Here is a 25,700-nt window from a genome sequence, read left to right on the forward strand (position 1 = left end):
ACCTCCCCTGGGGATAGGGCTGAGCCAAGTGATATCATAATGGGCAGTGCCCATCCTGGAGGAGGAAGCAGGGGAGGGTGAGAGCAGGAAGGCTGTAGGGGAGGGAAGCTGAGAGATCCTCCACAGGAGGGGGTCACAGCAGCTAGGGGCATCTGCCAGGCTGGAGGTGTGGGCTGTCTAAGAAAGGGGGGTGTCACTGATGTCCAGCAGGAGTCTTTGATAGGTAGAGCCCACCACGGCACCCTGGGGATTCTACCATGTTCCTCTTCTCTAATAAGACCAAGACCCCCATCAGCACCTACACTGACTCCTACAGGGCTCCTACCTCCATCAAGGAGGTCTATAAGGACCCGCCTCTATGGGCCTGGGAAGCCAACAAGTTTGTGACCCCGGTAAGTGGAGACTGGGGAAAGGGCAGACCAGAGTGTATGGCTGTGTGTGTCTAAACGACTGGCAATGTGTGGTTGTCACTGTATTTGTAATTATCTGTAGCTTTTGTATGTATTTATTAATTTGCCTGGGCACCAAATTTACAATGGTTTGTAAAATAGTGTAAAATCCTTCCCTTGTGGAACTCCACCAGATTAGGTGGTAGGACAAGACAGATAAGAAACAAGAGTTTTATAAATTGTCCAAAATGCTGTAAAGGAAATAAACAAGGCAATGAAAATGAAGAGAAAAAGGTTAATTAGGTCGTGGAAGACCTCTTTTGAAGTGACAGTGAAAGAGACTGAGACTGGAAAGATGGAGAGAACTAGCCATATAAAGAGCTGAAAGATTAGAAGAGCTGAAAGTTTCAAACAGTGATCAGAAAGTCCAAAGGTCCTGAGGCTCCCTGTTGAATAGGTCAGAAAATATGCTGCAGGTTTGTCTTTATGTCTATGTATACTGTATATCACAATCTTGTGTCTGTCTGTGCTTGAAGATGAATAGCCAAGTGTGTCAGTGCAACTTTCACCAAAGGGAGAGGAGCTCTAGGAGTCTAATTGTGACTCTGCCTAAAAGAAGTCACTAGTGTAAACCATCCAACAAAACACTACTGAACATCTTCATGTGTAGGCACCCGGTATACAAAAAGGAAAGGTGAGCCCCTGCTCACAGCAAACAGGTAAATAAAGTCAGGTTCCCAAATGTGGGCCCTCTACCACCACAGCATGTGCTGATGGGCAGGCAGGAAGTGGAGAACACTCTCAGAACCTGCAGTGATAGAGGTAGGGAGGATTCCTGTAGAAAAGTCCTGAGAAAAAGCAGCCCGGGAGCCCTACCAGAAACAGAGAGAGAGAGAGAGAGAGAGAGAGAGAGAGAGAGAGAGAGAGAGAGTGGTGCCAGGGATCAAACATGCGCATGTACCATTGAGCTACAACCCCAGCCTTTAATATTCTTTTTTTTTTTGGTACCGGGGATCGAACTCCGGTCTTTGCACTTGCGCAGCAGGCGAGGGAAACCACTGAGCTAAATCCCCAGTCCCTTAATATATTCTTATATGGCCTATTAATAGGAAGCAAAAATGTTTTCACAAAAATGACATCATATTGTACTAGTATTTTGAGTCTTGCAATTTTTCCGTAACCATACATCAGGTACATTTTCTTGTGTCAAAAATATTCTCCAGCTGGGTATGGCAGGAAAATCATAAGTTTCATTCCAGCCCTGACTTGGCAAGACCCCATCTTAAAAATTTAAAAATTTTTTTCTTGTTTTTTGAGACAAGGTCTTGCTAACTAGTCCAGGCTGGCCTTGAACTCACTATGAAGCCCAGGACGGCCTTGGACTCATGGCAATCCTCCTGCCTCTGCCTCCTGAGTGCTGCAATTACAGGTGTGTGCCATCATGCCTGGCTTAAAATAAAAAAATTTTTAAAGAGCTAGGAATGTAGTTTAGTGCAAAGGTCCTGGTCCCACATAAAAAGTCCCAATACCACATAAAAAATCAAATGAAATTTTCTAACTACATACTATTCCATTTTATGAATGTACCATAATGTATTTATGTATTATCCAAAATTTAAATTATTTATACAATTTTGCTATAATAATTCTTGTAGTTATATCTTTGTATACAACTTTATTTCCTTAGATAAGTATTTAGACATGAAATCGTTAAAGGATATAAACATTTTTCAAACTTTCAGTATATTCCTTAAATTGCTGTATTAAGAGATGAAATAATTTACACTCCTAGAGGCAAAATACAAGAGTGCCTTCCCACGTTTCCAGGCTCAATAGGAGGAAATTTTAAGAAGTAGACCGAAGCCAGGTGTGGTGGCACACACCTGTAATCCCAGCACTTGGGAGGCTGAGTCCCATGACTTGAAGGTCAGCCTGGACTACATAGTGAGACCCTGTCTCCAAAAACAACAACAACAAAAAGTACATCAGCAAATTTTAGTAACCATTTGGATATAAAGAGGGAGAGGATTAGGATGACTCCTGTGTTTTTGGCCCTGGCAACTGCAATTATGGTACAGCTACCAACTGAGATTTGAAATAACGGATTAAGGACTTGGAGTTCATTTTGAGACAAAAATACTTGAGGACATCCAGGAAAAGATACCTGGTGGACAACTGGATATACTGTATGGTACTTATATGAAGCAAAGGAAAGAGGTTTGGTACTTATATGAAGCAAAGGAAAGAGGTTTGGAAGGAGGTTTGATCACAGATACAGATTTTGAAATTACTATCACCTAAGTGGTAGCTGAAATCATAAGAGCAGATGAGCTTGCCAAAGAAGTATGAGAAAATGTCCAAGGACAGAATTTTGAGGATTATCAACCCTCAAGGAGTAGGTAAAAAAAGAACCATGGAAGGAGACACAGAGCTATGGCCAGAAAGCTAGGAAGAAAAATCAGAGAGAAACCAGTTATCAGGTGATGGACAGTGTCAAATGTGAAGAACACAGAAAAGGACCTCTTGGATGTCGTGACTCTTCATAACTAGTCCAGACAATGCACTGAGGGGAATAGGAGTCACATAGCAGTGGGAGTAAAAATGAAGGAAAGCCTCCTCCTGCTGGCAGTGTGGTGGACAGTCTGAAGAGCCCTGCTGCTTCAAAAACTAAGTTTTGCGTAAATATTAATTTCTATTTTGGGGGGGACTCTCATGGAGGTGAATGGTAAGTATACTTAGGACAAGATTTCCCTGAGAACAAATGAAGCATACACACACACACACAAACACACACACACACACACACACACACACATTCCACCCTCACACCCAGAGTAATGTGTTCTGTCATGGAAGGCAACCTCAATGTAGCTTCCAGGCATCTTTCAAAGTAAGGCTATTCGAACATGAGCTCACAATAAGAGACATAAGAAAACAATTAGAGCTGGTAGTGTAATTCAGTAGTAAATAACTTGCCTAACATACACTAAGCCCTGGATTAGATTCCCAAACACACACACACACACACACACACACACACACACGTGTGCATACAGAAGTGCAAAAAAAGAAAAGAAAGAAAACCACTAGGTTACCAAATCAACAGAAACATCAAACAGCAGACTTAAATCAGCAAGGACTTCAAATGCTGAAAACACAGAACACAAAATAATTATGAATTTTTAAAATGTAAAATTATCAAAATAAGCAAACATCATCAAGACAGTATTCATTTTTTTATGGTATCAGGTATCAAACTCGGGACCTTGTGCTTGTGAGGCGGGCGGTGGAACCACTGAGCTAAATCCCCAGCCCAAGTCAGTATTCTTTAAAAGGAGCAGATAAATGTAAAAAGGAACTGAGTAGAAATTTTAAAAATAAAAGTATTGTAAAAACCCAAATCAGGGCAGGGGATTTAGATCAGTGGTTCTGGCGCCTGCCTTGAAAGCTAAAGGTCCTGAGTTCGATCCCTGGTACCAAAAAAACCCCAAATAATCCCAGCACTCAGAGGCTGAGGCAGGAGGATCACCATGAGTTAGTTCAAGGCCAGCCTGGTATACATAATGGGTTCAAGGCTAGCCTGAATTACATAATGAGACCCTGTTTCAAACAAACAAATAAGCAAGCAAACAAACAAACAAAAACCCAAATCTCGGGCCGGGGATTTAGCTCAGTGGTTTCACTGCCTGCTGCGTAAGCACAAGGACCCAAGTTTGATCCCTGGTATCCACAAAAAAAAAAACCAAAAAACCAAATCTCAATGGGTGGTCAAGGCTATGGGGAAAAGAAACCCTTTCCACATGCTGGTTGGAATGTAAAATAGTACAACCGCTATGAAAGTCAGCATGGAGATTCCTCAAATAACTACAACTATGGCCAGGCACGGTAGCACACACCTGTAATCCCAGCACTCAAGAGGCCAAGGCAGGAGGATCACCATGAGTTTGAGACCAGCCTAGGCTCCATAGTGAGTTCAAGGTCAGCCTGGACTACATAGTAAAACCCTGTCTCAAAAGACAAACAAAACAAAACAAAACACCAAACAAATGAAAAACAACAGAAAACTAAAACTAGAAATTCCATTTGACCCAGATACTCCCCTTCTAGGTATCTTTCTGAAAGAGTTAAAGACATCACATTACAGTAATCCATGCACATTTACAGCAGCACAATTCACAATAGCTTAATCTTGGAAGCAGCCTATATCTCCATCAACAGATGAATGCATAAATGGTATTTATAAACAGTAGAATGCTACTGTACTCTATCATAAAGAAGGATAACCCTGAGTCATCTGTAGGAAAATGGATGCACTTTGAGACCACAATGTTAAGTGAAATAAATCAGACACACAAGTTTAAATATAAAGAACAAAATAAAAGATAAATAATAGGAAGTAGGGAGATAGATCTTCAAATATGAAAGGGATCAAGAGATGGAGGGAAGGGAATTTCCACTGTGAGTGTTGATATTGTGTCCAGCAATAGAAGAAACTAACAACTTCTTTAAAATATACTTTGAGGAGAAAGAAAATGATCACAGAAGGAAAATCTGAAATGCAAGAAGAAAGATTGAGAAAATGATAAACAAAGTTGATTTAAGCAAATATTATCTTTAGAAAATAACTGTAGTGGTCTACAATTTGTAATATTTAAAGAAAGAACTAAAATACTAGAAAACAGTACCATACAAGTTGGAACAGGACAGAGTTAAGGTGTTCCAAGATCCTTACATTGTTGTGAAAGGGTATACAAGGTGTAGTTTTGCACTGTCGACTAGTTGAAACTACACTTTCCAGAATTCCCTTCCATAAGTTCTTTGCAATTGTCCACAAGAAAAATTTGTATGAGTTCTGGAAGGCACAAATGCAAGAACAGCCATTCTTACCCTCCTAAGGTTGATACAGGACACCAGGCTCTGTGGAAGTTTGTGCAAGGTTGCAGATTTAACTCACCTTGCTGGCAGAGGGCAACCTGTGGCCACAGATCTGTCAGTTCTGTCAGCATCTCCTCCTCCAACTTCTTTGGGTCAGGGCCAGGTGTGTACACAGCTCTGTTGCAAAGGGCACAGGCATCTCCTAAAGGCTATCTTTGTCATCAGGATTGTAGAAGTAAACTTTTCTAACTTGATAAAGGATATGTATGGAGAGTCTACCACCATTATTCCAACCATTAGTCAGGCTGGCCTGGACTATACAGGGAGAATTTTTTAGAAATTGGTGTCAAAGCAAGGATATTTACTACCACAACTTCTTTTTAGCATTAGAGGGGAGACCTACCCAAGACATCAAGAAAAGAAAAATAAAAAGATACAAAGTTAGGAAAGAAAGAAAACTGTCATTACTTTCAGATGATACAATTTTGTACATAGAATATACAAATTCTTAAAATAAGAGAATTTAGAAAGTTGGATGAGTATAGGATCAAAAGGCAATCACATTTTCTTATACAAATGGCAAATATTTAGGGCGTATAATGTTTAAAATACACTTGATTCTAACAACAAAAAATAAAAGTAAAAAATCTATGTGTGCAAAACTATGGATAATATTATAAAACTTTATTAAATATCTTTTAAAGTACATAAAAATAAATGACAAAATATAACATGCTCATGATTTACTATCCTAAAGATTTGATGCAGTCAATTAAAAGCTTAACAGGATTTTTTGAGGAATTTAGCAAGCTATTTCCAAACTTTTTAAAGAAGAACAAAAGCCAGACATGGTGGCACATGCCTGTAATCCCAGCACTCGGGAGGCTGAGGCAGGAGGATCACCATCAGTTTGAGGCCAGCCTGGGTTACATAGTGAGTTCAAGGCCAGCCTGAACTATATAGCAAGACGGGGGGGGGGGGGGGGGGGGGGAGGTGGAGGAGGAGCAGCAGCAGCAGCAGCAGCAAGGGCCCAAGAAATAGCCAAAATACACTTGAAGAAGGATTTTTTTTTTTAAGACAGGATCTTGCTATGTAGTACAGATTGGTCTTGAAATTACTATGTACCCTAGGCTGGCCTCGAACTTATGGTGCTCCTCCTGCTTCAGCCTCCCAAGTGCTAGGACTACAGGTGTGAGCCACCAGACCCAGCAGAAAGGGATTTTTGCCCAATGAGATATTAAGAGTTATTGCAAACCTATAGAAATTCATAAAGCATGTATTAATAGAGATAAATTAACTAATAAAATAAAAAAGTGAAAATAAACCTACATATATAGGAAAACAATGCAATAAAGATGGTTGAAATAAAGCTACTGAAAAAGATATATCAGGCTGGGGATAGCATTACAAATCTATGGCTATTCAATAGAAAACTGGTTATCCATATATTGATAAAATAAATTGAATCCCTAACTCACACCAAACCCAAAGAATCAAGTCCTGACAGGTTAAATATGAAAAGTAAAACTGTATAGCTTTTAAAAGAAAATAGAAAACATTATCTCCATTATCTGAGAATGTGGATGGATTTCTTCAGTCACAAAAAGCACTACCATAAAAGAAGAGATTAATAAATTCAACTATGCTTAAATTAAGAACTTCTGTTCATCAAAGACACCATAAAGAAAATTAAAGATAGAAGCCACAAGCTCAGAGATTTGCAACATGTAACTGATTAGTATATAGAATGCATAAAGAACTAGAATTCTCTGGGCTAAAATTGAACACATATGTGTTTTGATCCCCTCCTGAAACCCCTCTAAAACTACAGTAAGTGGATACTTAAGACATAAACTCACAAGGAGGGTGAGAAAGAAAGGATGATGGAAAGAAAATTTGGGGAGCTGGAAAGTATAATAGATAAGTAGCAACTGATTTAGCAGATCTGGGAAAGCAGAATTCAAAGCCAGAAATAGGAAACTCAAGACATAATTCAATTTTAAAACACTAGAATTTCCCAATGGCTCAGGAACTGGTAATCCTAGGCTTCTCTGGAACTGAAGATGTGGCAGGACCAAGGCTACAGTAAGGATTATTTGAAAGCCATTTAAGAAACAGTTAAACCCACTAATCCCCTCTTCTATTCCATGCCAGAGGTGACTGCCTGCCTCTGTCTGCAAAATTCACAAGGCTCATTTTCTGGCAAGGATCTCAGGACTGAGGATACAAGTAGAGGGCAGGTCACCACACTGGAAACAGGTGAACCTCCACAAACTCCCAACAGCTCTCCTCACACAGGTTCTTGAGATACGAGCAGCTAGGACTTTACCTTCAAGCCAAAGACAGAAGAGTCTTTTATAAAGAACCCGATCAGCTCAAGAGGAAAGATATATGGATACTGACCTTAGAGTTTGTAAAAAGTTGTCTAACCAGATCATCGCACAGTGATGTTCATAGCTGATAAAACCCACTCATAGTTCAAAGCCTTTAAGAAGCTTTTTTTAAGGGCCAGGGATTTAGCTCAGTGGTTTTGCCGCCTGCTGCGCAAGCGTGAGGACCTGAGTTCTATCCCTGGTACCAAAAAAAACCCAAAAAACTTTTAGCTAGGTGTGGTGGTGCACACTTGTAATCCCAGCATCTTGGAGGCTGAGGCAGGAGGATCACAAATTGGAACCTAGCCTGGGCAATTTAGTGAATTAGTGAGACCCAGTCTCAAAAATTTTTTAAAAACAGCTGGGGATGTATCTCAATGTGAAAGCCCTGGATTCAATCCCCAGTACAAAAACAAACATCTGGGTATGGTGGTGCACACCTCTAATCCCAGCACTTGGGAGGCCGAGGCAGAAGAATTGCCACCAGTTCAAGGCCAGTCTGAATTGCACAGTGAGACTCATTCAAAAGAAAGAAAGATAGAAAGAAAAAGAAAGAAAGAAAGAAAGAAAGAAGAAAGAGAGAAAGAAAGAAAGAAAGAGTATCCTACTCATGAACGTGAGCAAACTGTAGACATCTGAGGAAAGCCTCTAACAGAAAAATTGATGTTATCCTAAATGACCACTTCTCTAATTATGAGTATGCATGTGTATTTCTGAGTGCTTAGTGTATAGGTAGGGATTCTTGAATGTGTATGTATATGCATCTATTTATGTGTATAACTGGGTTCATAGGTGTGTGCATGTGTGTGTGTGTGCGTGTGTGTGTGTGCGTGTGTGTGTGTGCGCTTGTGTGTAAAGCTCAGGGAAGTGCCAAGTCATAGGACTTGCACCCACATAAGCCGTATTCTGTCCCCCACCCACATGGGAATGTGGGTTGTACCAGATCTGTCCAAAGAACAATATCAGCTGGGTGCAGAAGCCCCTGAACGAAGAGGTTTTCCAGGTTCCCAGAGTGTTCAACCCTGCCCACAAGAAGCCTCTGCCTTTAAGATCATAAGGGGCAAGTGTGGGTGATCCCAGCTGTCTTTTCAGACCAGCCGTCTGTGGGTACCTGTGGGCCTACAACTTACTTGGCATTCAGGCTTCAGCTGAGGATAAGGGAGCCCCAAAGGGAAGCCTGGGTCTTGGTAATGGGCTGGGTTGAAGCAAAGGCTCAGAGGGCACGGACCAAGAACAGGAAAAAAGTCAAGGTCAAAGGACCAGAGCAAAGTGAGGGTCAGGGCCAAGGGTAATGTTCATGTCAGAGACAAAAAATTAAATTTTAAAGTACATCTCCCAGCCAGGGATTTAGCTCAGTGGTTCCACCACCTGCCTTGCAAGTGCAAGGTCCCTAGTTCAATCTCTGATACTGAAAAACAAACAAAATTACATGCCCCACCAGGCCCATCCTTCATCTCCTTCAAGGTGCCAGATTCCCAAAGAGCCCTCTCTGTCCAAGAAACCTGCATAAGGCAGCCAGCTCCATGGGAACTTGGCCTTTCCTGAGGCTCCAGATTGTGCCAAGCCAACTGGCCTTGTTGGAGCAGACTCCCAGGCAGTCTGTAGTCCAGAAGGAAGAGGACAGGACCACTCAGCTCTGACCTTCAAGAGCTCTCTCCCAGTCAGGAAATGACAGAAATAAGGTTAGAAAATTACAGACTGAGGGCAAGAGCTTGACTCTAAGCTCCAGCCTTAGGAAAAGTGTGTATGTGCAGGGGAGGGGGATGATTCAAACAAGAAGACTGTGCAGCCAGGCATGGTGGCACTCGTGAGTCTGAGGCAGGAGGATCACCATGAGTTCAAGGTCAGCCTGGATTACATAGTGACCTCAAGGCCAACCTGAACTATAAAGCAAGACCTTCTCTCAAACAAACAAACAAACAGACAAAAAACTGTGAAGAGGAAGCAAAGCTGACAGGAGAATCCCTCTGGCATACAGAAGGGGGTTGGACCAGGCTGACCTTCTCAAAAGCGACTAGATTTAGGCCCAGCAAGGTCCCAGGTCTGGGGTCCCTACATATGTAGCCACTTCTCTCTCCTCTTCCCCAGGGTCTGACTCAAACCATGAAGCGCCACACAGATCCTGAAGCCCTACAGAAGATGGCCAAATGTGCTACACAGGACTATAGCTGTAAGAGTTCTATGTCAGGCCACCCCTACTTGCCTGAGAAGTACTGGCTCTCTCAAGAGGAAGGTAGGGCCTCATCCTTCACCCAGCTCTGACCCCAGCAGTGACCCCAACAATATGAACCCAGTTTGGATCCTGACCTCCATCCTGAACCTCCATATATTTTACCTCTACCCTTGATCTAGGCCTTTCCCCTAATCATCACCCATTCCAATCCAACTTCCAGCCACCTGTCCTGACTGACTCTGGAAGAGATGGCCAAGTCCCTGAATTTTGAGAGGTCTCTCTGAAAAAGAACTGGAAGAGCTCTGTGTTCCATCCTAAGAGAGATGGAGAGGATATTAACTTCCCCCAAACAAACCCCTCCAAGTGCATTTCAGATGCCATCTCCTCCCACCTTCTAAGCAACCTTTCACATTAGCTCTCTCCATCTCTCCTGTATTCCTTTGTCCCAGCACACAGCTTTTCTTAACCTGGAATATCTTCTAATTTCTTCCTGCCAAAATTTCTATCTTGCTCCTCTCTTTTACAGCCAAGATTCCTGAAACATAGACTATACTCATCATCTCTACTTCCTTACCCCTTCATATGCTTTATGAAAATTGTCTTTCTCCTTGGCTCTTTCTTTTTTTCAAATTTAGTTTTTGTGTTTGTTTGAGACAGGGTCTTTATATGTAGTTTAGGCTGGCCTTGAACTCAATATGTAGCTCAGGCTGGCCTTCTGCTCACTGCCTCAGCCTCCCCAGTGCTGGGATCACAGGTGTGTGCCACCATGCCCAGCTCTTCTGTCTCCCTGTCCATTCCAAAAGAACAGAATATTGTTTTATTTATAGGCAATATGTCTATAAAGTGTGTCTCCTCCACTGAAGAGCCTCTTAAGTACCAGTCTTCATAAATATTTGGTGAATGAATTGACTCAGGTGAAGTCAAGAGTTTGAATCTCTCACAGTCAAACACTAAAACTGCACATGAGAGGCTGGGGATGTAGCTCAGTGGTGCCTTGCCTCCCTGGCAAGAGCAAGGTCCAGAGTTCAATCCCTGGAACCAAAAAAAAAAAGATTATATAAAACTGCACTTGTATGGTCGTGATCACCATATTCATGGGATTCATCGTTCTTTACCCTCGGAGCTCCACCTTAAGCATTTTAGCATTTCATTCTTCTGACCACCCTCTAGTCCTAAGACTACCTCCTTCCTCAGCTTCTCCAATGTCTCACTTTGTTGAGTGTCTTATGCATCCACGCACTGTGGAAACAGGTTCCTTGGGGCCCTCTTCTCTTCTTGCTCCTCCTCCAAGGCCATTTTATCTAACTTACCCTTGACTTTAATTCTTGACAGCCCCAAGTTTTTATTTGCAGCCTTGAATTCACACCAGAATTTCACTCTCACCAGGCATGGTGGCACCTCCCATGAGTTCGAGGCCAGCCTGGGCTCCATAGTGAGTTCAAGACCAGTCTGAGCTACATAGTGAGATCCTCTCAAAAATAAAAAATCCACTCTCTTTCATCTGATTGCAATCATCTCTATGTAGATGTGTCCAAGAACATCGAACTCAGTGTGTATAACCCACCAATTCAGAACTACAAATCCTAACATTCCACCCCTCCTCTTACCCACCTGCTCTCCTCTAGAGTTTCTTTCATCCCATATCTCACATGAGTTCTTTCAGACTATTGAGGAGTAGATCGCGAAGGGCCTTGTAGGACAGGCTTAGATGACAGGGGCTGTGTTAAAGCTTTTTAACTGGGAAATGTCTTGGTCAAATTTTCACTTGTGTAAAAGCACCACAGCTTCAACGTTGAGGTTGGATTGTACAATTTCAAAGATGAGGCAAGGAGACCAGAAGGCTAATCATAATAGTGTTCTATGTGCCAAGCATTGTTCTAAATGTTTTATTGTTTAAACTTCACAACAACCCTTCAATAATACTATTACCCATATTTTAAAGTTGAGGAAACTGAGACAGGATTTTTAAGTAACTTTGTCAAAATCACACATAGTTATTAATTGGCAGAACTGAAAATTAAACCCAGAAAACCTGTCTGCAGAGTTCATTCTGTTAACTATGACATTATATTGTCTTCTGGATAACACAATAATAACAACTGTCTTATATGATAAAATAACTATATTTCCCCTGTGGTTAAGGCAGTACAGAGATAAGACAGTGAGATCATGGAGGATGAAAGATGGGACAGACTGAAATGAGTTTTAGGAGGTAGGATAAGCAAACCTCAGGTTCTGGATGTGGAAGACGACAGGGGGCAGGGGGTTGACAGAGATAGAATGAATTGGGAGGAGGCTCAAGGTTGGTAATTCAAAGAGGATAGAGCCAGGAGGAAAAGTGATCAGCAGGAGCCGGGATATAGCTCAGTGGTACCAAGCACGAGTCCCTGAGTTCCACTCCCAGTACCAAAAAAAAGAAAGAAAAGTGATCAGTAATGGATCCCTGTATCTCACTCAAATGCTTCCTTTGGGTGAGCTTTACATGTGCTGCATCTCAGTGCCAAAAGACAAGTGTAGTGGGCCGGGGATTTAGCTCAGTGGTTCCACCGCCTGCCTTGCAAGCGCAAGGACCGGAGTTCGATCCCCGGTACCAAAAAAAAAAAAAGACAAGTGTAGGGCCAGGCTGGGCTTGGGGACTGGCCTGAGGGAGGCTAGTGAGAGTCTGCTTTGTGCTGGGAACATCTAGGGTCCCAGATCCTGGGTGGAATAAGGAATAATATAATCTGACCTCTCTGCCCCTATGAAGAAAACAAATGCTGCCCAAGTTACCTGGGCAGTGACCCATACTGCACTTGGAGGACAAGACCTTACAGCAGCTCCTACTGGAACAAGTATACTACCTGCCTCCCTCGACTGCCTAAGGTACCTACTCTGCCCACCACAGATGCCCCCGGTCTTGTTTCCCTGCACACACCATCTTCCAATCCTTTCTCATGAACAATGCTCCAGGGCTCTTCCCCATGTGTGAAGCTAGGGCTTGTATTTTTTAGCTGAAAACAGAGTCCAGAAATGTGACCATGATAGGCCCCAGGTCCCAATCTCTGACTGGGTTCTGTGAGGACATGTTTGGTGTGCGCTCCTTGACTGCTACCTTCGTGAAGCTAGCCTAAAGACCCTTCCCTGTCTGGTCTGACCACTCATACCAAAGCTGCCCCAGGAGCCAATAATGAGTAGGGTGTCCCTGATCCACTCTCCTTCCCTTTGTGATGTGAGCAGGGACAAACAGCAGGAGAGCAAGGCTACTCAATAGAGAGCAAATATAGGAGACTCTGCCATGGAGGTAAGAGGGAGTCCAGCCGCAAGGCCAAGCCGATTGCAGGGAATGGGATAGGACCTAAGGCCAGAGGTGCTTAACTGTAGGTTGATGGCGGATTGAACACTTGAATTAGAACTTCCTTGAAAATCAGAAATTTTCACAAGTTCCCTTGATAATTTTGATGGGCAAGCAATATTGAAAGCCTCCTATTAGAGACCCACAGGCACAGCTAAACACAGAGGGGTAAAATCAAAGGCACAAGCTGAAGCTGAGCGGAAACCCCCTCCACCCCAGCCCTCCCCACCTAGCCCCACCCCCGCGGGCGGAGTGAAAGCGTTGCTCGGCGACAAAACCAAACACTCCGCGGTAGAAAAGCTGGCAGCTGAGGGGCGGGGAAAGCGCCGCCAGGGGATCGGTCTGGGTGTTCTGAGAGCAACTCTTCCGTGTCAGAGCTTGAGATGGCATGCGTGCCACTTCCAGGAGGCCGGGATGGAGACAGCAGTTCGAGGAATGCCTTTGGAGTGCCCTCCGAAGCCGGAGCGCCTCAATGCCTATGGTAAAGGGTGGCGGGGCAGGGAAGAGGAGTGGTTACCGAGAGGGAAGGGAGGCGAGGAAGGGAGGGCCGGAGAGCTAAGAGACCGCGCGGAGGGCGAGGGTCCTGGACGGGGTGTAACTGTCTCTACCTGTCCTGTTTCTGCCTCTGCTTCTCACAGTCTCTGACCCTACCCCTTCCTACCCCTGTGACTGTCTCTGGGTCTCCTGGGCTCTGGACCTGCGCGGGTAGAGCGCGACGTCGTGGTGAACATGCTGAACTCGCTGTCCCGGAACCGGACGCTGCCGCAGATCACGTCCCGTTGCGGATGCGTGGAGCCGCTGCCCGGCCGCCTGCCGTTCCAAGGTTACAAGAGCGCCTGCTCGGGCCGCCACTACTGCCTGCGCGGGATGGACTACTGCACCCCCGGGCCGCCGTGCACCGAGCGCCGCCACCTGCGGGCTCTGTGCCCAGAGCAGCCGACTGTAAGGTTCGCAGGGATCCCGCCTGTCTCCGCGAGCTCCGCCCCACGCGAGCCTCGCGGCAGCCCCGCCCCGCTGGCCCCCTGCTCCTCCCCGCCCAGTTGTTTTGTTTTGTTTTTGAGACAGGGTCTCTCAATGTAGTTCAGGTTGGCCTTGAACTCACTATGTAGCCCAGGCTGGCTTCGAACTCGGTAATCCTCCTGCCTCAGCCTCCTGGGTGCTAAGATTACAGGCGTGTGCCACCTCGCCCGGTTTTCCACACCCAGTTTCTATCCCTGCCCCGCCTCCACTCTTAGCCCCTGGCGGGGACTCCAGCCCGGCTCTGCTGGCTCAAAGAGCCCCGCTGTGTCCCTCCCTCCGGCCTCTGGACACAAGCGGACACCTGAAATGGAGAACCCGGCCCTGTCACTCCCGAATCGGGCTCAAGAGCAATCTGGCCCTGGTGCGTGCTCTGGAGGACCTGCCGTACAGAGTTTTTGAGGATTCGAACCCCCACACACGAGTCTCATCCTCTTTCCCACCCACCAGCCCTGACCTCTATCTAGACACCTGCCCCTGGAGACGCAGGTTCTAGCCTGCAAAATGCTTTGTGTTCTCAGAAAAAAAGATATCATTGATGGGAGAATGAGCCAGCAAAATGGTGACTGCTTTCCCCGAGCGGCCTTGGCTTCCTCAGGGCCCCGCATCTCTCTGAGACAGGCACGCTTGCTCACTGCTGAGGAGGCTGAGGCCGGAGCTCAGACTGAAGCATCGAGACATTTGTCCTGCACTTAGTGCAGGCCAGACAGGCCAAGCTTGGGAAAAATCCTAAATCTTCAGCAGTTTATACAGCCGTGCAGAGGGGATCCAGTCCCCATGCTAGTCCTCCGCCCCTCCTCAAGCCGAGAAAGCCCAATTCATTGTGCGAGACTGGGTCCTATCCCTCACAAGGGTATAGGGTTATGGAAAAGTGCCTGAGCCTCTAGGACGCTCAGAAACGCTGCCTCTGTGGGACTGGAGAAATTGCTGTTCCAAGGCGGGGATCTGGGGAACCCAAATCCTCAACGACTGCAGTCCTACCGTCCCCAGAATCCAGAGAGCTCCACACCCCGCCCTAGGCAGCAGAAATTAGGCCTCGAGGGGAGGGGACATCTAGGACGTCTTCCCGGAGGCGTCCACAGTGGGGTTGGTCTTGAAGGGTAAGAAAGGAGGGGATCCCAGAGCTGTAAGACTGATACTTGAAGGGCCCCCAGGTGCCTGGTCTGAACTGTGGGAATACGAGGGTATTAAAAGGCCCAGTCTTCCATTGCTCACCGCTTGCTTTCCCAGGAGCACCGGCCCGGAATGCATTGTGCTGTTACAACTGCCCCGCCGTCATATTACCCATATCCGAACCTTAGGTAAGTCTGGTGTACACACACACACACACACACACACACACACACACACACACACACACACACACACACACACACTGGCAGTTGTTCCCTTAGCGTGGTGGTGGTAGAAAAGGGGACTAGTTTGGGTAGGAACGTCCCCCTTGATGCACCGACAAGAAAATGCCACCAGGGGGCGCTAGTGCCATGGGGAAGTCAAAACTAGCAAGGGCATGGAGGGACCCTAGGAGTAAGGCAAGGAGGTCAGTATTGAGGGTTAGTTAGTAGAGGTCTTAGATTCAAGGACGTTGGGTTCAGGGCTTGAAGTGAAGGCTAAGTAGTCAAGCTAGGGAGTATGCATTGGGCATCAGAAATTTAACAGTACAACCTGAGGTCAGGAGGTCAGTGTTGGCCCATATCCCAGCCAAGGGCCAGAGTTAGTGGCAAAATGTTGAGATAAGTTTGGCACTGAGTCAGATGTTCACTTTGATGTATGAGGGTCCATAAGGGCTTACCCATCTCTCCTTGCAGATGGGACACAAGTCACTTCAAGAAGACTGGTGGTCCCCAGAGAAACAACTATGTTGTCCACCCAGAGTTTGTGTCCGAGACTTATCCCAACTACCATTGCTGGTAGAGCCTGGGCTGGTCAGGCTAAAGGGTAGAGCAATAAATTCTTCTCCCCAAGGGCTGCCTCCTGTGTCCTTTCCCAGGAAGATCTGGAAGTGAGAGGCCAGTTTCTCAAAGTCACCCAGCCCTGAACCCTCCAAACTCCCATGATTTTCCTGAGTGCTTTCCTGATACATAACAGTAACTCTAATCCAGCTAGTGTTCTCCTCCCCTCCACTATAGAGCCTAAATTGATGAGTCCACCGAACTGTGTAGAGAGGAGCCATCTACTTCGCACTCCCATGAAGTGGGAAGTTGACACTTCCCCAGTGTACCCCCAAATTTATGCCTGTCGGAAGACACATAACCCTCCCTTCCGCTGTAAAAGCTGTGTCCCCAAACTTGCTTCCTGCTCACAGAGTCTCCATTATGGTCTCCCAAAAGTCTCCCCCACTCAAAGCATAAGGGACCCAAAACAATTTTGGAGCATCTCTTGACCGAGAAATTTCAGATTGTGAAACAAAGCTGTTATCTTGGCCCTCAGAGATGTTCTGCTATCTCTAGGGTTCTTCGTTATTTTCCTTTCTCTATTAAAGATGTGAAATCTCAGAGTCTTCCATCACCCTCCATCCCTGGGAGGGGTAAGAAGGGCATGCCCACCTCTTCCCTGCTCTCTCCTAAGAAAAAGCTGTCACTAAGAGGAGGGGCTGGAACCCATAAATAAGGCAGGGGCGGCAGGGAGTTGTAAAACACTGAGCAGAAACCCATCTTCTCAGTCCCTGACCACGGACTGGTCTGGTTCATTGGGCATGGACAGTTTAGGCCACTGGCTGGTTGGAACGACGAGCTCCCTCCATGGGGCTCTTCACTGGAACTCTCCTGCAGTGGGAGCTGATATCCTCCCAGAATTGCGCTACTTCTTTTCCATGTGAGAAAACTGGTCGGCTGCAGCTGTCATACACATCCCCAAACAGGAGATGCAAGAACCCCAACATTCTGCAGCTGCTCCTTCCCCCAGAACTACATTTCCCAACAGGCCTGAGATCAAGCCCGCCCGCTGGCGGGTAAACACAGGCCCGGTGGGCCGGGTCCCCAGTGGGGAGACCGAGACCGAACCCAGAGGCAACGGCTAGAGGATGGCCTGCGATGCCAGGGGCAGGGCCTAGGGCAGTAGGACGAAGGTGAGGACTTAGGGGTGGGGCTTCAGGTCCCGCGAAGATGTGTGGGAGGGACAGGCTCCAGAGGCGGAGCTGGAGGCTGAGGCCCGAGGCGACAATGGACGGCTGGGCGTGGCCGAGTAGCCCAGGGGCGGGGTCGGGGAGGAGCTCTGCTGTGTCCAGCCGGGCAGAGCCCCGCGCTGCGGGCTGGCAGGTCGCGTCAGACTCGCATGGAATGGATCTGCGGAGGAGCCCCTCATCCACACTGCTGTCAAGCCGTCACTGTCGTGAGTGAGCCCCGCGGAAGGATCTTGGGGCGGGTGGGGGTGCGCTGCTAAAGTTGCATGATTCCTGAACTTAGGCTCCTACGGACCAGTAGGTATGGCCACCCTGGACACCTGGGCTCCTGCACAGGCAGGGTTCCCAGAGAACGACAGTTCCTCTGACCTTCGTCTCCCCTTTGGACAGTGTAGTTATCGAGTGGGGCGCCAAGGGTGGGTGTGGAAGTATTCCACACTATGTAGGCGCAGTCACTCGATCCTCGAGGATCCAGTCTCTGGCCGGGGAGGGAGATGGGCCGGATCGAGTTGTCTTTGACATTTCCACCACCCCGCCCCGCCCCCCAGGAACGTGTCAGACAAACGACTGTACTTGGAATTACCTTCTCTTAGTGGAGCCCAGCTAGGCCCTCTCCCTCTGACCAAACTAGGGGCCAACAGCCAAGAAAGGATGAGTATCAAGCTGGAAGAGGCTCCGCAGGGGCAGAGTCCAAGGAAGCCGGCCTGAAGGACCCTACCTGCTAGCATTAGTCTGTGGTTGGCCAGATGGCGGAGGCGGCAGATTACAGAGGTCTCTAACCACTGCTAACGCCGGAACTACAGAGTTCCTCCTCCACAGTCCCGGTACCATATGCCATTAAAATTGCTCCTTTCAGGGCTGGGGATTTAGCTCAGTGGTTCCGCCACCTGCCTTGAAAGCGCAAGGTTCTGAGTTCAATCCCCGGCACCAAAAAAACAAAACAAAAACAAAAACTGCTTCTTTCCACCGGAAGTGGTGGTACACGCCTGTAGTCCCAGCACTCAGAGGCTGAGGCAGAACGATTACCATGAGTTCGAGGCCAGCCTGGACTACATAGTGAGACCCTGTCTCAAAAAAAGCTGCTCTCAAGCCCCTAAGAGATCTTCCTGGTCGGTCTGGAGCACAAACCCTTATCTGCCACACTGATCAGGCAGCCCGGTCAGACCATTATCTCCCATGTCCCAAAACTTGCTGTAGAGGGTGGAAATAAAATTTTAAAGAACGCAAGCAGGCTGGGCATGGTGGTGCACGCCTGTAACCCCAGCGGTTGGGAGGCTGAGTTAGGAGAACGGCCACAAGTTCGAGGTCAGCCTAGGCTATATAGCAAAAACAACAGCAACAACAACAATAACAAAGAATGCAACCAAAATTGCTACCTAGATGACTTCAGACAAGCCCCTTTTTCTGTTTGGGCCACTCTTTCCTCATCTGTTAAGTGGGAACTGTAGCTAGCCCTGCTGCTCCATATTGTTAGGGATGAATATACCAGCATGGTGTCCCAACAGAGTGGGTACCCAAGTCTGAGGCTCCTGTACTTCATCACAGAACCTTAGAGCCAGGCAGTGTGCATACCTGTAATCCTATCACTGAGGGAGGCTGAGGCAAGAGGGTGCAAGTTTGAGCCCCACCTAGGCAACCTAGGGAGATACTGTCTCAAAATTTTAAAAATGAAAAGGACTGGGGATGTAGCTTAGAGTTAGACTGTCCCTGGTTTTGATCCCCAGTACCAAGAGAAAAAAAATTTAGAATACTACAATTTAAGATTCTCAATCATGTTTCTTTTAAAATTTTTATATTATGGTTATATTGATAGAAAAATAAATTATAAAACTTCAAAAATGACCATTTTAAACTTTAAATTAAAATAAATGTTTATTCAAAGAAACAAAAAAGATTATCAAAACCCAAAAGTTAGAAAAGGCTTGAGTCCACCAAGGTAGCTCTAAGGGTCATGAGAGAAGTCTGACTTAATATGGGGAGGAGGATGAGGGAGTCTCTGTCCTATCTAGATATGAACCTCCTTCCCTTTATTCCCTTGGTGCTGTCCAGAATGGAACCATGGTTGTCTTGAATGAATGAATATGAGTGTTCTGCAATTCTGGCCTGGGCTCCTAAGGCCTTCTTTGGGTTCTGCTTAGCTTTGAGGGTGTCAGCTTAAAGCTACTACCTACATTTTCTTTTTCTTTTTTGGGGGGGGGGGGGGGACCTGGGATTGAACTCAGGGATTGAACCTGGGATTGAACCTGGGATTGAACTCCTTGCACAGCAGGAGCCAGAACCACTGAGCTAAATCCCTGGCTACTACTTGCATTTTCCAGGAGGGTTTTTATAACTTGTACCTAGAGAGAGGAAGGGGAGGAAAGCTAAGTTATGTGGGCTGAGAGGAAGTGAAGAGGCTGTTCCAGATCAGGAGGGACTGAAAGTTTAGGGAGTTAGGTGAAGGGAGCAACTTGGGTTGGGGAAGGTATGAGAAAAACCGTGTATTTGTCATGTAGGATCAAAATTCTGATGTGCATCAGTCTTCATAGTTTCTGCATTGGGTAGCTGGAGGGGTTAAAAAAAAAACCCGAATAGTTCCAGCACCTCTTTGAAGCCACTGGAGACAGAGACAGCCACTGGCATCTGGGAGGAGGCTAATTACTGTTTGCCAGTCTCCCTCTCTTCCCACCCCCACCCCCCCACTGGAACAGTTAGGTAGCTGGCTGGCCAGCTGGGTGTCTGCCTGTGTGAGCACCTGGCGGGTGCTGTTCTTTGTTGGACTCTGCCCTGATGGCTGGGACAGAAAGGGTCAGTAGCCTTGAACAGCAGATTAAGCACATACCTTCCTCCAGGCCTACGTTTCCCTGCAGTCCTATCTGGGTGTTCAGAACACAGTTTGTGAGAATATGTGTGTGTAATGTGGTCATCTGATCCCTACAGAGATGGTAGGTGGAGGAGAGGCTCCCAGGCTGGAAGGATGAACTCTCCTGAGGCAGGTGGCCTGAAGGATTTGGGCTGGGTAGAGACAAGATAGGCCTAGCTGGAACAGAATCAGAAAGGTAGCCGAGACTGATGTCTTAAGCTTTGATTACAAAGTTTACACATCAAAAAAAAGTTTACACTTTTGAATTTCATCAAGGGGCTCACTGTGCAGTTCTCAAAGGTAGGGACAGATGTGGTTTGATGAGTGACAGATCACTATGGTTTCACTGAAGGGAATAAAGTTGAGGACAGGGAAGCCTACTGGCAAAGTGTTGCAGTACTACAGGGGAGAAGTGACAGTGCCCAAACTAGGGAAGGGGCAGCAGCAGGACAGTAGGTGGGTGGCAGAGACAGAGGTAAGAAGTTGGTGGCCCACGGAGGTTGTACTGGTAAACAAAGAAAGGAGACTGTGATTAATGGCTGAAAGCCAGGTAGAAATACTATGGAACGAGAAAGCTCAGTTTCCTCTCTCTTCTTCCCTTTCAGACTCAGGCCAGGTTCAGATGGACTTGGTCGGGTGGCCCCACTGCCTGCTCCTTCCTTAGCTGGAGATTGATTGATGCCCCAGAACCTTGAAGAGAAGAGCCAAGCCTACCCTCGCCGCCGCCACCCCTCAGGCCAGAAGAGCCCTGAGGTCAGCGTGGCCGCAGCCATGTACACCTTTCTGCCCGACAACTTCTCGCCCGCCAAGCCCAAGCCATCCAAAGAGCTGAGGCCGCTGCTGGGCTCCGCCGTGCTGGGGCTCATACTGGTGCTGGCTGCCGTCGTGGCCTGGTGCTATTACAGCGCCTCCCTCCGCAAAGCGGAGCGCCTGCGCGCCGAGCTGCTGGACCTCAACCCCGGTGGCTTCTCCATCCGCAACCAGAAGGGTGAGCAGGTCTTCCGCTTGGCCTTCCGTTCGGGTGCATTGGACCTCGACTCCTGCAGCCGCGACGGCGCCATGCTGGGCTGCTCGCGCACCGCAGACGGGCGCCCGCTGCACTTCTTCATCCAGACCGTGCGGCCCAAGGACACCGTCATGTGCTACCGAGTGCGCTGGGAGGAAACGGCGCCCGGGCGCGCGGTGGAGCACACCATGTTCCTGGGCGACGCTGCAGCTCACTGGTATGGCGGCGCCGAGATGAGGACGCAGCACTGGCCCATCCGTCTGGACGGCCAGCAGGAGCCGCAGCCCTTCGTCACCAGCGATGTCTACTCTTCCGACGCCGCATTCGGGGGCATCCTAGAGCGCTACTGGCTATCGTCGCGCGCTGCTGCCATCAAAGTCAATGATTCAGTACCCTTCCACCTGGGCTGGAACAGCACAGAGCGCTCCCTTCGGCTCCAGGCTCGCTACCATGACACGCCCTACAAGCCGGCAGCCGGCCACATCGCAGCACCCGAGCTCAGCTACCGTGTGTGCGTGGGCTCAGATGTCACCTCCATCCACAAGTACATGGTGAGGCGTTACTTCAACAAGCCATCCAGAGTGCCAGCGCCCGAGGCCTTCCAGCACCCCATCTGGTCCACGTGGGCGATATATGGGCGCGCTGTGGACCAGGACAAGGTGCTGCGTTTCGCCCAGCAGATACGCCAGCACCACTTCAACAGCAGCCACCTGGAAATCGACGACATGTACACGCCCGCCTATGGCGACTTCGACTTTGATGAGGCCAAGTTCCCCAACGCCAGTGACATGTTCGACCGCCTGCGCGAGGCTGGCTTCTCCGTCACGCTTTGGGTGCACCCGTTTGTCAACTACAACTCCTCTCGCTTTGGCGAGGGCGTGGAGCGCGAGCTGTTCGTGCGAGAGCCCACCGGCCGGCTGCCCGCGCTGGTGCGTTGGTGGAATGGCATCGGCGCTGTGCTCGACTTCACGCACCCAGAGGCCCGCGACTGGTTCCACAGTCACCTGCAGCGGCTACGCTCCCGCTATGGCGTGGCCTCCTTTAAGTTCGACGCGGGTGAGGTCAGCTACCTGCCGCGGGACTTTAGCACCTACAGGCCCCTACCCGACCCCAGCGTATGGAGCCGGCGCTACACTGAGATGGCATTGCCCTTCTACTCACGGGCCGAGGTCCGAGTGGGCTACCAATCACAGAACATCTCATGCTTCTTCCGCCTCGTGGACCGAGACTCGGTGTGGGGCTACGACTTGGGGTTGCGCTCGCTCATCCCCGCCGTGCTCACCGTCAGCATGCTGGGCTATGCATTCATCTTGCCAGATATGGTTGGTGGCAACGCGGTGCCCGAGCGTACAGTGGGCGGCCCCAATGGGCCAGACCGCGAGCTCTATGTGCGCTGGCTGGAGGTGGCCGCCTTCATGCCCGCCATGCAATTCTCAATCCCGCCCTGGCAGTACGGCGCTGAAGTGGTGGCCATCGCGCACAAGTTCGCGGCACTTCGGGCTTCGCTGGTGGCGCCGCTATTGCTGGAGCTTGCTGGTGAGATCACTGACACTGGCGACCCCATCGTGCGGCCCCTTTGGTGGATCGCACCCGGCGACGAGACAGCTCACCGTATTGACTCTCAGTTCCTTATCGGAGATACACTTCTTGTGGCGCCTGTGCTGGAGCCGGGCAAGCAGGAGCGCGACGTCTACCTGCCTGCCGGCAAGTGGCGAAGCTACAAGGGTGAGCTTTTCGACAAGACGCCTGTGCTGCTCACAGATTACCCAGTCGATCTAGATGAAGTCGCTTACTTCACCTGGGTGTCCTGATCCAGCCCAAGACCGGGAATCCCACAGCCCAAGCTCCAGCCTTTGTGCAGACCTTAACCCTCCTCACACTCAAACCTTCATCCCCAGGAAGTCACCACCTTTCTACCACCTAGTACTTGGGTGCTGATTTAGGAGTGCTGGAGCCAACTGCTGTGGGTGGGACCTAGGGAGGGGACTTTGAAGCAACCTCTGGCTCCAGTGCACAACCCTAACAGTCCCCTTTCCTCCCACACTCACTCCAGTCTGCAGAAACCTCTTTTCTATGGTGGAGGCAGAGACCTCAGAGGAGAGGTTGGTTTTCTGTCTGTTACACGTGGTCTGGTTTTAAAAGCACAAGAAGAGGGGATTTAGTGCAAGGTCCTGAGTTCCATCCCTGATACCAACAAAAACAGCAACAACAAGCACAACGAGAAACATCTTCCCTCCATCCTAGCCTTCACAGCCATCTTTGTCCTTCCAAGGTGGGGACTCAGTCCTCTTCAAAAGTCCCAAAATAGTCCCTGCTACACTTAGAAATCGTTCATTCTTGGTGTTAGAAGCCAGGCTCTGAGTTCTCAGCAGATGCCTGAACCGTGGCTGACCTGGTCCCACTCGAGCTGAGGAAATGGCCAACTGACAAGGAGGCAAGGGCTCCCCTGGGGGAGTAGGAGCATCACTGTTGTCCCTATTTGTGAAGAGACTCCTAACACTGCACTAACCCATCTGTGTACATGGGCACAGCCATGGGCCTGATGTGCCTGATGGGCACAGACTTGTAGGGCCGTGCAGGCCAGACTTGATGCCTTAACTCCAGAATGTGTGTGTGTGTGTGTGTGTGTGTGTGTGTGTGTGTGTGAAAGGGGGAGAATGGCACACACCATGGGTCCTGAATTTCTATAGAATAAGCGCAAGATCAGCCTGGAAGGAGGGGGACAGGGACAAATTCCAGTCTTTGATTGTTGAGCTGGCCCTTGCCCAGGTAGTTTCCCCGGGACTCTGATAGGAAATAAACAGCTCTTTCAAGATTCCTTGGCTCTGCACACGTGGCAGGGGTGTGATCTAAATGTGAGTAATGTTCTTATTCTGGCAGTGGTGTGTTTTGGCTACACACACACTAACATCTGCCAATACATATACAGGGTAAGTAAGGTCCTTCATCTCAGCCATTTTCCTTAAAATCAGCCTTAGCCAGAGTGAGTTTTCCCTGACTTTGCAGTGGAGTCAAAGAGAGGAGTGGCTTGCCAGATTGAGGAAGTGGGAAACAGGGTGGAGCTCAGCTTCTCTCAACAGCTCTGACAAGTGCTCTACTACCTAAAGAATGCTTCCCCTTGCCCACTTCTCCTACCCCCTTTATATTCTCAGTGTGAGAAATGCCTGATGAAAGCCTTAGGGCTCTTAGAGATGCCTATCTCTAGAGCCAATTCAGCTATGTGACCGTGAACAAGCTGCTTAACTTAGCAGAGCCTCAGTTTCCTTATATGTATAAAGACTACCTCCAAAATCATCATGCGAATTTTAAGCACAGATGTATGTAAAGTGCCTGGCACAAAGTAGGTGCTCAATAAAAGGTAACTGTTATAATACTATTTCTTGTTTTCTTGCTTAAAAATAAGTATTCTTTCAGTGCTCAGTTCCCAGTCCCTTCTGGGAACAGCCTTATTCTGTCCCCCATCCCTACCAGTACCCTTGTATATTCCAAGTTTATCTCTCTCCTTGTGAATCTGGATCTAGGAACCCTGATTCTCCTTCAGGGAGCTTCTAGCAAGCATGTCATAGCCAGAATTCCTCATTGGTTTCCCCTGGGCCTGGGGACTGTGTGTGTGGTGGTGGTGGTAGGAGAGTAAAACAGCATTGAAGAACTCCATTCTCTAGAGGTAATAGGGATGGACTGAAGAGGAGCCACTGCAGGAAACCTGGGTCTGGGGCCTAGACTCCCATTCTATGACCCTGTCTTCCTGGGAGTCTGCTTCAGTTTCCTTTCCAACTCCATATGAATGGGCTTAGTAATAGCCAACCTGTGAGGTGTGGGTTTTCTGGGAGTTTTTGCCTTTGTTCCCCTAGATTTGAGTAAAGTATCTCTGACCCTAGCTCTGTTTCTGACCACCCACCAGGGTAAGACTTCTGCTGATTCTCTTTACCAAACACTCTAGGCCCTTCTCTCCTCCCCAAGTACAAGGCTAATGTTGACCTCTCTGTCCTTCAGCCACTATCCCATATCAGACCTGGGTTACTGTAGTGGCCTCTCAACTCTTTCCACTCTTGGACCCTTGAATCCAATCATCACAGCAGCCAAAGAAATCTTTCTGAAATTCAATCATTTTCCTTAGGGGGAAAAAATCTATACTGTGGTGTCCAGGCTTGTAAGATCTGGATCCTTCTCACACTTCTGTCTCTGTTTCACTCACACACATACACACAAGCATATTTTGAAAAGCATTTGAAGAAAATACTACCTTCTGTTCTGGGAACAGCTATGCAAACATTCCTGCCAGAAAAGGCTTCTCAGACCAATCCCTGAAGAAAAACTTGTCGCAAAATTGGGTGGTTTCCTTTCCTGCCATTGTTTGACTCAGTGGGGCTTCTGCTGACATCCTACCCTCTCCAGTGCACAGCCCAGCTCCAAAGAAACAACCTGCTTCTTATCCTAAAACTGGTTATTTCATCTGTTCCAAGTTCTTTCCAGCAGCTTGAGGGGAGGGGAGATACTTGGTTTTAGGTGGTAAGCCCTGAGTTTGACTTTGGGTAGTGTTAGGGGCGGGGGTGATTTGGGAAAAGACAGAGGAA

At 48.0% G+C, this 25,700-nt stretch overlaps 2 protein-coding genes across 6 annotated transcripts; both read left to right on the forward strand.

Annotated features, from left to right (window-relative positions):
• Window positions 1-207: 207 nt before the first annotated feature.
• Spmip6 (sperm microtubule inner protein 6) lies at window positions 208-16,122 on the forward strand. Its single transcript, XM_087183755.1, has 7 exons — window positions 208-392; window positions 9,725-9,869; window positions 12,556-12,671; window positions 13,546-13,621; window positions 13,850-14,082; window positions 15,388-15,458; window positions 15,966-16,122. Exons 1-7 carry the CDS (start codon window positions 258-260, stop codon window positions 16,069-16,071), a joined length of 882 nt encoding a protein of 293 aa, XP_087039881.1. The 5' UTR covers window positions 208-257; the 3' UTR covers window positions 16,072-16,122.
• Window positions 15,388-24,502, forward strand: Myorg (myogenesis regulating glycosidase). Of its 5 annotated transcripts, none has more exons than XM_021252983.2 (2): window positions 15,388-15,458; window positions 20,726-24,502. In XM_021252983.2, the coding sequence occupies exon 2, from the start codon at window positions 20,799-20,801 to the stop codon at window positions 22,935-22,937; it is 2,139 nt and encodes a 712-aa protein (XP_021108642.1). In that variant the 5' UTR covers window positions 15,388-15,458; window positions 20,726-20,798; the 3' UTR covers window positions 22,938-24,502. The 5 variants fall into 5 exon arrangements, with proteins under 5 accessions (XP_021108642.1, XP_021108644.1, XP_087039870.1 ...); XM_021252985.2 differs by lacking the exon at window positions 15,388-15,458 and adding an exon at window positions 16,321-17,224; XM_087183744.1 differs by lacking the exon at window positions 15,388-15,458 and adding an exon at window positions 17,263-17,491.
• The last annotated feature ends 1,198 nt before the right edge of the window (window positions 24,503-25,700 follow it).

The sequence above is a fragment of the Heterocephalus glaber genome, unplaced genomic scaffold (assembly GCF_053883595.1).
Source record: "Heterocephalus glaber isolate CG9 unplaced genomic scaffold, H.glaber_assembly_v1.0 deba00001481, whole genome shotgun sequence".
NCBI lineage: Eukaryota > Metazoa > Chordata > Mammalia > Rodentia > Bathyergidae > Heterocephalus > Heterocephalus glaber.